The 9,813-nt window shown below is 51.6% G+C and overlaps 1 protein-coding gene and 1 pseudogene across 1 annotated transcript; both read left to right on the forward strand.

The window, feature by feature from the left end:
- Positions 1 to 281: 281 nt before the first annotated feature.
- LOC123120944 (zinc finger protein 1-like) lies at positions 282 to 741 on the forward strand (annotated as a pseudogene).
- A 6,875-nt stretch (positions 742 to 7,616) lies between these two features.
- Positions 7,617 to 9,366, forward strand: LOC123125578 (GDSL esterase/lipase At4g10955). The gene is made up of 2 exons (XM_044546054.1): positions 7,617 to 7,915; positions 8,078 to 9,366. Exons 1-2 carry the CDS (start codon positions 7,836 to 7,838, stop codon positions 9,108 to 9,110), a joined length of 1,113 nt encoding a protein of 370 aa, XP_044401989.1. The 5' UTR covers positions 7,617 to 7,835; the 3' UTR covers positions 9,111 to 9,366.
- Positions 9,367 to 9,813: the final 447 nt, after the last annotated feature.

Consider the following 9,813-nt stretch of genomic DNA (forward strand, 5'->3'; position numbering starts at 1 on the left):
CCTCGATCGGCTCCAACAACGAGGCTGTGGATGGGCGACGATGGCGCCGTCAGCAGCGGCGACAACGACAAGGAGCACGAGAAGACTCTGGCGCCGGCGCGCGGCCAGCAACAGAAGCACGGAGGAGGAGCGACGCGGACGTCAGGGCATCAAATCATCTAAGAACACATGCACTTGCTTACATGACTTGGCTTGTTCTCTGGATGCATGCATGCATGCATGTGAGAGATAGATAAAAGATCAAAGTGCAGCGAAAGAAGACAGAGAGAGATTGTTCAGAGATGAAGAGCAACAGCGTCCAACAAGCGTGTGAGGATCAGCTGTCCGACATCAGCAGCCAGGCGGCGTCCAACACCTCCTCCCGCCCCAAGCTCGCTCTCGACCAGTTGCTCACCATCACCGCCGCCGCCGCCGCCACCACGACCGCCGAGTTGAGCACCACCAAAAGCAACGGCGACGCGCAGGCCGCGCGCGAGCCAACGCGGGTGTTCACGTGCAACTACTGCTAGACGAAGTTCTTCAGCTCGCAGGCGCTGGGTGGGCAGCAGAACACAGTAACGCACACCGGCGGTGCCCCGGCGCGCCGTGCACCGGCTCGAGGCCTACCCCTACGGCTACGCCGACGTGGCCTCCCTCCCGCTCTACGGCTCCCCCGAGCTGTACCCCATCGGTATCCAGGCGCACGCGTCGGTGCACCCAGGCACGGCGGCGCAGACGGAGCGGCTTCTCCCATTCTGTTAGTGCTGGCCCGATGCCGTTCCTCGTTGGAACTAATAGTAATTGGAAGAGTGGTAGTTCAGCTCGTTTGACTTGGTTAATCTATAGTGTAGTTAGAAGGAGTGGCTTCTCCCATTCTGTTAGTGCTGAAATGTTGAGGACCAGAGAATCAGGATTTGGAACTGCATGCAACGATAGAGGAGGGAAGGATGTAGTAGAAGGAACTTGAGCAGGATGAGATGAATTGACCAACCAATAAATTTCAAGCACAAAATCTTTTGAGATGAGATGCCACATGTCCTGCGGGTTGAATTGACAAAATGGGAGGGGCTATTTGTAAAACGTGCAGTGCTGACCAGCTCAGTCCAGCCGGCTCCACTTGGCTGCTCGTGATTGGCCGAGGACTAAATGTGCACATCTGATACAAGTTCTAGGACCAAATAGTTGTCTTTTGCAAGTTGTAGGACCAAATCATCATATTCAGGACAAGTTAAAGGACCTGCGGTGCTATTACCTCGAGCAGAAAGAGTCCAGATTGGAGTACAACATGACACAAACGCAGACAGACGTGAACATGGTGCCCGGAGTAGAGAGACAAGGGATGCTTGGCCCAAATAGAAGACACAACACAGCTAAACCAATCAAGCCCAAACCAAGAGCGGCAACCCGGAACCAACATGATCACCCACATCACTGGAGCCAAGACCGGGGACACCGCGAGCAAGCAAGATGGCGCCTTCAAGAAGGAAGACGACGTCGTCGCCATCCGGTCCAGAGGAAAAGGACATAGGGGTTCCCTTGAGCTCGAAGAGGGGCTCAACTCAGGGCCTTGACAACGCCTCCAAGGAGGAAACGACATCCGTAGACGCCGCCACTGCCAGCATCGGTAAACCGAGCAGGGATGTCTCCCTGGCCTGAGGCTGAGCAAACCCATAGCCGCTGAATCCGGAAACGAGGATGAGGAAGCCACTGGTTGGAGCCACCATGTCGGAAGGGGTTTGGCGGGCTGCACCTGCCGTCGGAGGGTGGCACCTCCTCCGAACGCACAAGCATTGGATCTGGCACACAAGAGGAGGCTTTGAGGTGTACAAGGTAGGGCATACCATGAAGCAAACCATGACGGGGTGTGGCGACGGCAATCAGCGACGCCGACAAGTTAGGACGGGAGGAACGCAGAACCGAACTGCAGTGGCCATGACCATCGGGACGTCGAGGAGTCAAGAGAGCTGGAAGGGACGTAGCTGCTGGGTCGCCGAGGCCGGAGCCGCCCGGCAACACCGACAGCCACGGACACCGGAGAGACGCGGTTCCAAGGTTGTCGGGGCTGGAGCAGCGCGAGCAAGTACCCGCCTTGAGGGGCTCCATGACTACCGCTAGCAATGTAGTTTTGTCGCCTCCGCGGGTGAGCCATCACCGCGGCTCGGGGGGAAAGGGCCGCCGGAGACGAACACCGCCGCAACCAGCCGCAGACCCCGCACCCAACCCACGACCAGCAACACCAGCAGGGCTTGGCCGCGTGGCACAGGTTGGGGGGGGGGGGCTGCTGGTGAGGGCGACCGACAGGTATGTGCAGCAGTGCTGGGAGGAGGGGCTTTAGCGTAGGAGCACAGGAGCCGGGGGAGGTGAGGGAGACGCACGGTGGGGGCGGATCCAGCCAGCGCTAACCCAGGGGCATGGCATGGCCCCGCTGACCGGCCCACCGGCGGCTGTGGAGCGGAGGCGGGTGGAGGGGGCGTCCTGACGATGGCTGACAAATTGGGGAGGGGGCGTTGGGTGGGACGGGGGAAGCGCGTGTGGGGGGGGGGGGAGGAGGGGGCAGATTCGCCCCCGCCGCCGCCATCCCGGGGCGCGGCACGGCTTCGCCGGCCGGTCCTCTGGCGACGCGCAGCGATAGCAGGCGGAGGGTGGGGTTCCCTGCGGCGGAGCATGCGGATCCCCCCGTGTCGCGAGGGGCGACACGGGGGTCAGGGATGCTCAGAGGAAGGCGACGTGGGGGTCGGGGTTTGAGCCAACACTTTCAAAAAGGAAACGATGTATGCACGCAGCCAGCATGTTTTTGTGGTGGCGAGCACCTTTTGAGGGGTCGCCTCCTAACCGCAAAGCAAAATTTCATATCTTGGATCTAGTTGATACAATATGTTGGCTTTTTACCCAAGATCAACTACACATGTACTACCCTCAGATCGAGAACTTTTGACTGAAGGCATGCCTCGTGTATTGCTCTTTTTTCTCCCACGATGTGTTAAGACAGGAAGATATATACCATGTATGAACATATGCCAATGTGACTAAGAAACTTCTATCTCTGGCTCTTTTTCGATCATTATACCCCGGCTGGGAATTTGTCAAACGGCTCGTTTTCAGGATTCAAGTCAGGCGCACTCTCACACGTCAATTCCGTCCCAGACTCAGCAACTTGTAATTCCACTTACTAATATGAGAATGTCGTATTCTCACAAAGAAAATGAGCTAAATTTTGGTAGAATGGGTTTGTGGATGACTGGCCGGAGTTCTATCCGAGAGTGTTTGGATCAGGGGAACCTGCGTCGAACTGGGCACGGGGTGCATGTCTGCATGGCAACGTCACAAAGGAACCAATCAACGCGAGCATTTCACTGGGCGTCCGGCGTCATATGTGTATTCGAAGAGTACGTACGTACACTCCCATGGCCTATGCTTATCCACGCACGAGCACGTGAGTGACTGGGTCAGTCACGAGTTCAGTCATGGTCATGCTAGCTACACCTTCTTCCTTTCCCCCAAGAAGAATAACGAGTGGACTCATTCGAAAAAACGCAGAGATTTTGTAGTGCGCTTGGTGTGTCCTTTCAGAATTCTAATGGATGAAGTATAAAAAGGAATTCTGCGCAAAAAATAACTACGACAAGACCATTATAATAATACGTCTTCTTGGAGTTTTACTTTAATCAGCGTTTCATTTCCATCTGCTTACTGCTGTTCTTTTGGAGCGGCTTTGTGCATCCGTGCTAGAACATATACAGCCGGGCGCCCAAAACCATTCTGAAATGTCCGGGCTACAGGCGGGTGCCCTAAACCCTCCATAAACACCCGGACGGCCCGCAGTCACTGTCCGGTCATGAATATCTGACCCAAACGAGCGTCTTAAACGGGCCTCAAACGCCTGGATTGACCGGCACCTCTCATATCCAGCCCAAATATGAGGCAGACATAGGGCGCTCGGGAGCGCGGGCACGCTCGCCACGTCGGACTGATGTCGGTGTCCCACCTGGAAACGTCTAGAAGGACGGCTGTCCGAAGCTTGTCTCGTTCGTCGGACCGATGTCGTCGCGTGGCGCCGCTCCGGCGGGCCGCATAGTGACTTGTCCTGCTATTTAAGTCGACCGGCGACACTGAAACCCAACCATCCGTATTTTCCTCCGCCTGTCCGCCGCTGCCACTTTCCACCCCCCGGTCTGCCTAGTAGCCATGCCCCCACGCTGCCGGATGAGGAGCCACCCATTTCTAACGCCGGAGCACCGGCTCGAGCTCTTTGAACAGATCTAAGCAAGGCGCGAAGCCCGGATCGCCGCGGGGCTACCTCCGAATGCAGTGGATTCGGAGGAGGGGGGGGAGAAATAGGAGGATGAGCCGGAGGAGGAGGATGCATGGGACGCTGGTGACGCAGATCTGCAAGCGGAGCAGCAGGCCATCCTCAATTCCTTCCGCTCGGAGTCGGCTGCGGAGGCCAGACGCTATCGCCAGCAGGAGATGGAGGCGGAGATGCTCGCCTACATGGATGAAGTCGACCGGGAGGAGGATGAGCCGGAGCCCTCCTACCCGCTCGTCCACCCGGCGCCCGACACCGTCGTTGTGGACATCTCCGACGACGAAGATTAGCTAGGGTAGTATACATTATGTAGTGCGTAGGATTTCTTTTGCATGCTTTGTATAGATCTAGGGTTCGAAATATGAGAGACTCTGATGCAGAGAGGCTAATCTAAGGCGTGACTGGTCACTGTCTGCGGACGCATCCAGTTGCGTCCGATGGCGTTTGAGGGATCGGATTTGCAAAGTCCAGCTGTAGATGCTCTTATTAGCAAATTAATCTTTTTGGTTTTTAGTCCTTGTACCAAGGCTGAGAATTTGTCAAACTAGTCGGTTTCTGGTTTTAAGTCACGTACACTTCCACGTCAATTCTGTCTCACTCCCATTAACTAATTTTCTGAGAGAGTCTCATTAGCTATTTCCTCGTATTCCTATAGGAATGTCGTATTCTCACAAAGAAAATATTTAATGTTTGGTAGGACGACTGACCTACGTTGACCTCTCCGAGATTTCAAGAGTCACTAGTAGAAAAAGAGGCTTCCATGCGCCCCCATTAGTCCCCAAAATAATCGAACCGCGACCAAAGGGGTCTTTAGTCGCGGTTCGGGAGGAAACCCGCGACCAACTATCTGGGCCCAGCGCGCTCGGTCGACAGCTGGCGGACGGGAGGGGCTTTAGTCCCGGTTGGCCTGGCCAACCGGGACTAAAGGTCCTCAGGCTGGCCCGAAGGCCTTTAGTCGCGGTTGGCCAGACCAACCGGGACTAAAGGTTAGTCCTTTAGTCGCGGTTGGCCAGACCAAAAGAAAATGATGAAAATGTCAAAAAAATAAAATAAAATAAGTTTCTCATGTGATATGTGGTCTAGTTGTTGGGAAAATTAATAAATATGAATTTCGACTTTATTTGCAAAATCTCTCTGGAATTTCTTAAAATGGGCATAACTTTGCATGCGAACTCGGATGAAAAAGTTTTTTATATGAAAAATCATCTACTCGAAAAGTTACATCCGAATTTAACCGGGGGAACCCCGTTAAACATTTTCAAAATCCTCAAAAACCTAACAGAAAAAAAGATACAGGGCTTTTAAGATCTGGAGAGGCAAAAAAATTCAAAAAATTTCAAATTGTGGTCAAACAATGGTCAAACTAATTATTCTAGAATATTAGTGTTACTAAATAATTATTTCAGTTCTTTTTAAATTTTGGTCAAATCTGGTCAAACTGTGGTCAAACAGTGGTCAAACAATGGTCAAACTAATTATTCCAGAAATATTAGTGTTACTAAATAATTATTGTTTTTTAAAACAATAGTTTCAAACTCAAACAGTGAAATGTGTCACTTCATGCTCAAGCTAAATTTCCGAGGGTTAATAGAATTGACATCCTACTATTGTCAGGAAAACAACAAGTGGAGACTTGGAAACGAGGGAGAATAGAACCCGGAAGTTAAGCGTGCTCAGGCTGGAGTAGTGAGAGGATGGGTGACCGTCCGGGAAGTTAGATGATTTGGAATGATGAGGGGTGATTAGAGATTAGAGGATAAATTGAGCAGTGATGAGGGGTGGTGATTAGAGATTAGAGGTTAAAATAATTCAGAAATTTTAAAATAAAAAAATTAAAAAAATTCAAAAAAAACCAGGTTTAGGGGGGCTAAAACCCTAAACCTGCGGAGGAGGCCTTTAGTCCCGGTTAGCCACGAGAACCGGGACTAAAGCCTTTAGTCGCGGTTCGTAAGAGGCGCGACTAAAGGGGGGGTCTTTAGTCGCGCATATTTAGTCCCGGTTGCACAGCCGGGACTAAAGGCCTTTGCGAACCGGGACTAAAGGCCCATTTTCTACCAGTGAGTATTATCGCCACTAACCTACCACGAACCCTATGACCATAGATTATAATCCACTAGTAAATGTGTAATTGAACAACAAAAACCGATCCAACGGAAAGTCGAACTTGGAATTTTAAACTCCAAAGCCGAGGTTCGAGCCAACATCTTCTACAAGGAAACAATGCATGCGCGTAGGCAATGCATGATCTAGCAGGGGTGAGATCACTATTTTTACCCGTGAATCTGCATACGTGTTCTCGAAACCATCACTGCCAACAACATCTCTGCTGGGTAGCGCCTTCTTCCTAACCAAATTCCTGCACCGAGAGACTTCAAGGCTCACCTAAGCCATTGGAGAGTGCACCGGAAATAGGTTGAGGGCCTCGCCTCCCTACATCCTGCCCCAGTTGCACCACCTTCGATCACCCTGGCCGAAAAAGGGAGGGGCGGTGGATGAAGGATCTACCACTTCACTCACCTCATCCATGCTAAGATTCATGTTTTGACCGCCAAGCCTAGAGCTCGGCTAATAACATCTCGTCAGTCCCAGAACTGTTTGACGCACCATCGTCTTCTCCTATCATGTCGGTGAGGAGCATCACCACAGAACAATCCGCTAGGGCTGTCCTCCCGGGCAACGATCCCGTGTAGCCACGCTGGCTAGGGCCACCACCACGTTGCAAAGAGAGAGAAATCCCCTGAAACCCCATTGATTGGGCGGGCTTAGCTTGCTAACGTATTTTTGTGGTGGCTAGCACCTTTGAGGGGGTCCCCGCCTAAGCACAAGCAAAATTTCAAACCTTGGACCTAGTTGCTACAACGTGTTGGCTGTTTACCCCAGATCAACTACACATTTGCATACATGTAAATATCACAAACACACAGTAGATCCTAAACTTTGGACCGAAGGCATGTCTCGTATTTTGCTCCTTTTCTCCCACAATGTGTGGAGACAGATAGATACCATGTATGGACATATGCGAATGTGACTCAGAAACTTCTATCTCTCACGAATTTTCGGTCATTATACCCTGGCTGGGAATTTGTCAAACGAGTCATTTTCTGATTTCAAGTCCGTCTCAGTCTCAGTAACTAGTATTTTCACAAAGAGTATTCGAAGAGTACGTACTTACATACATTCCCATGGCCCATGGTTATCCAAAGACGAGCACGTGAGCGACTGGGTCGTCGGTTACGAGTTCAGTCATGGTGCACCTTCTTCCTTAGTTCCCCGAAGAACAAAGATTGGACTCATTCTGAGAAACCATCATTAAATGAGTAGCAGCTGCAGCTACTTGTAAACTTGTAAACGGAGTACTCTATAAGTAAGCAAGTTTTCGCTGCAAATTAAGCCAAGCAAAACCACTGGTGCTCAGTACTAGCTACTGTCCCAAAGAAAAGAAGAAGCTCGAGTTCCGGTGGTGTCCATCAGATCATAGCAAGGCTTGCTGCTGCCACCTCTAGACCTTTAGCTAGCTAGCTTAGGTCGATCAAGCGCATCATATTGGCTGATGGGTAAGGTTTCAGACACCGACGACAGTTTCGACGACAATCGGCCGAAGCATATCACAGGCGTCAACAAGATTGACTGGTATGTTATCTGTATGCGCAAGCCCGATTTATGTATGGTGCTCGCGCGTGGCGCAGGCTCTCGAGTCTCGAGTATGCATGTATGTACATGTGGCCGCGCCAGTCATATGTAGGAAGTAGGAACTACGGTAGGCTGATTTCTCTGTATGTATCAATATCACAGGGCCAACGAGGAGCACCGCCGCTGCATCGCCGCCTGCCTCGTCAAAGGCGTTTACGTCCACGAGAACGACAGAGCGGAGCGCAGGGCGGTTAAGCTGGCGCCGGCATGGTGGGAAAGCTTTGGCTTCCACCTAAAGAAAGAACTCAGAGAGCCGATATACTCCGCCATCGTCGGTGTTGTATTCGACACCATCTACGGTGCCATCTTCGAGTACAGCCCCAGCGCGCCCGGCGACCGGTGCGCTCCACGGTATGTCGTCGCCTTCAGGGGCACAAAGCCGGGGAGTATTCGAGACTACTACCTTGACCTGAAAATAGTGATCAACAAACTGGAGAAACGCACGCGCGTCCAGCAACCGTGCCGGTTGGTCGACCAACTTATTACTGCTATGAGAAAGGAGGACCAAGCAAGCCAAGGCCAAGACAGCTGCATCTGGCTCGCCGGGCACTCTCTCGGAGCAGCTGTGGCGCTGGTCGTGGGACGGTACGTGATGGTGCAGGAGAAGCCGCCCAACCTCCCGACCTTCCTCTTCAATCCACCGCACGTGTCATTTATAACGTCGATCAACTTGCTGAAGCTGGACCCGGTGGCGAAGGAGAGCGTGCACCGGGTGGGTAACATCTTAAGGGAGGGTGCTGCAAAGGTCTTGCGCTCCCATCGGGAGCGCATGGACAACTTGTTCCAGCGGCTTTCCCCTTGGGTGCCGAATCTGTACGTGCACGAGAAGGACCCCATCTGCCAGGGGTTCATCGACTACTTCGAGCAGCGGCAGAAGTTCATGGAAGCCTCCCCCGGTGTTGGCACAACGTTCGCGGCATTCTCTCGCCGTGACGCGTTCTGGCACCTGATTGGCAAGGACAAGGACCGGCCGCAACTCCTGCCATCGGCGGTGCTGTGGAAAAGCAGGTTCGAGCACGATAATCACGGTCTCCAGCAGTGGTGGAAACAGGACAGCGAGCTCGGCTTGGAGGTCCAGCATTATAGCTACCCTGTACCTGAAGCACAAACTGCTTCTACCTCAGTGCCGGCTTAGCTGTTGCTCGTGGTCGAAGTCAGTTTATCTCTTATTTTTTCGAATAAATGAAGTTCGTCATCGTAACGTTTTCTTGTTATTAAACCACAGGAACCTGGTAATACCAGGGACCAATTTAGAAATAGAAATTGTAAACTTCTCTTTAGTTATAAAAAGTTTTTCCATTTTACCAATTTTATGTTGTCATGAAAAATTTTGATTTGTAAATCTGTTCTTCTAGCTTGGGTTCAAAGCCTCACTCAGGCTAGTCAAACCCTAGACCTCCGGTGTGTTATATAAACTGACGTCAGGCTAGTCAATAGGTAATCTCATATACATTACTATAATCTCGTGGTAGATACATGTACTCTGTACTACACCCTATATGAATACAATCAAAAGCAGCATGTAGGGTATTATCTCTTTAAGAGAGCCCGAAGCTGGTAAAACCCGTGTCCATGTTACCATCGCTCCAAGACGCTTAGCTTAGGACCCCTACTACAAGATACGCTGGAAATAGAACCGACATTGATGCTTTCATTAAGAGCCTGCCAGGCGTTCGTCGCGGTTTGATGGGAATCGAATTCAACGATCAGGTGATATCTTTTGAGTTAGATCTGTTCTATGTGAATTATTATCTTTTTCCAAATCATTGTCGCTCGCTCCGTGCTACTTAGGTCACAGGCAGATCAGGATAAAAAATTAGCTGCGGCCGGCCGTACCC

Source organism: Triticum aestivum, chromosome 5D (genome assembly GCF_018294505.1).
Source record: "Triticum aestivum cultivar Chinese Spring chromosome 5D, IWGSC CS RefSeq v2.1, whole genome shotgun sequence".
Classification (NCBI taxonomy): domain Eukaryota; kingdom Viridiplantae; phylum Streptophyta; class Magnoliopsida; order Poales; family Poaceae; genus Triticum; species Triticum aestivum.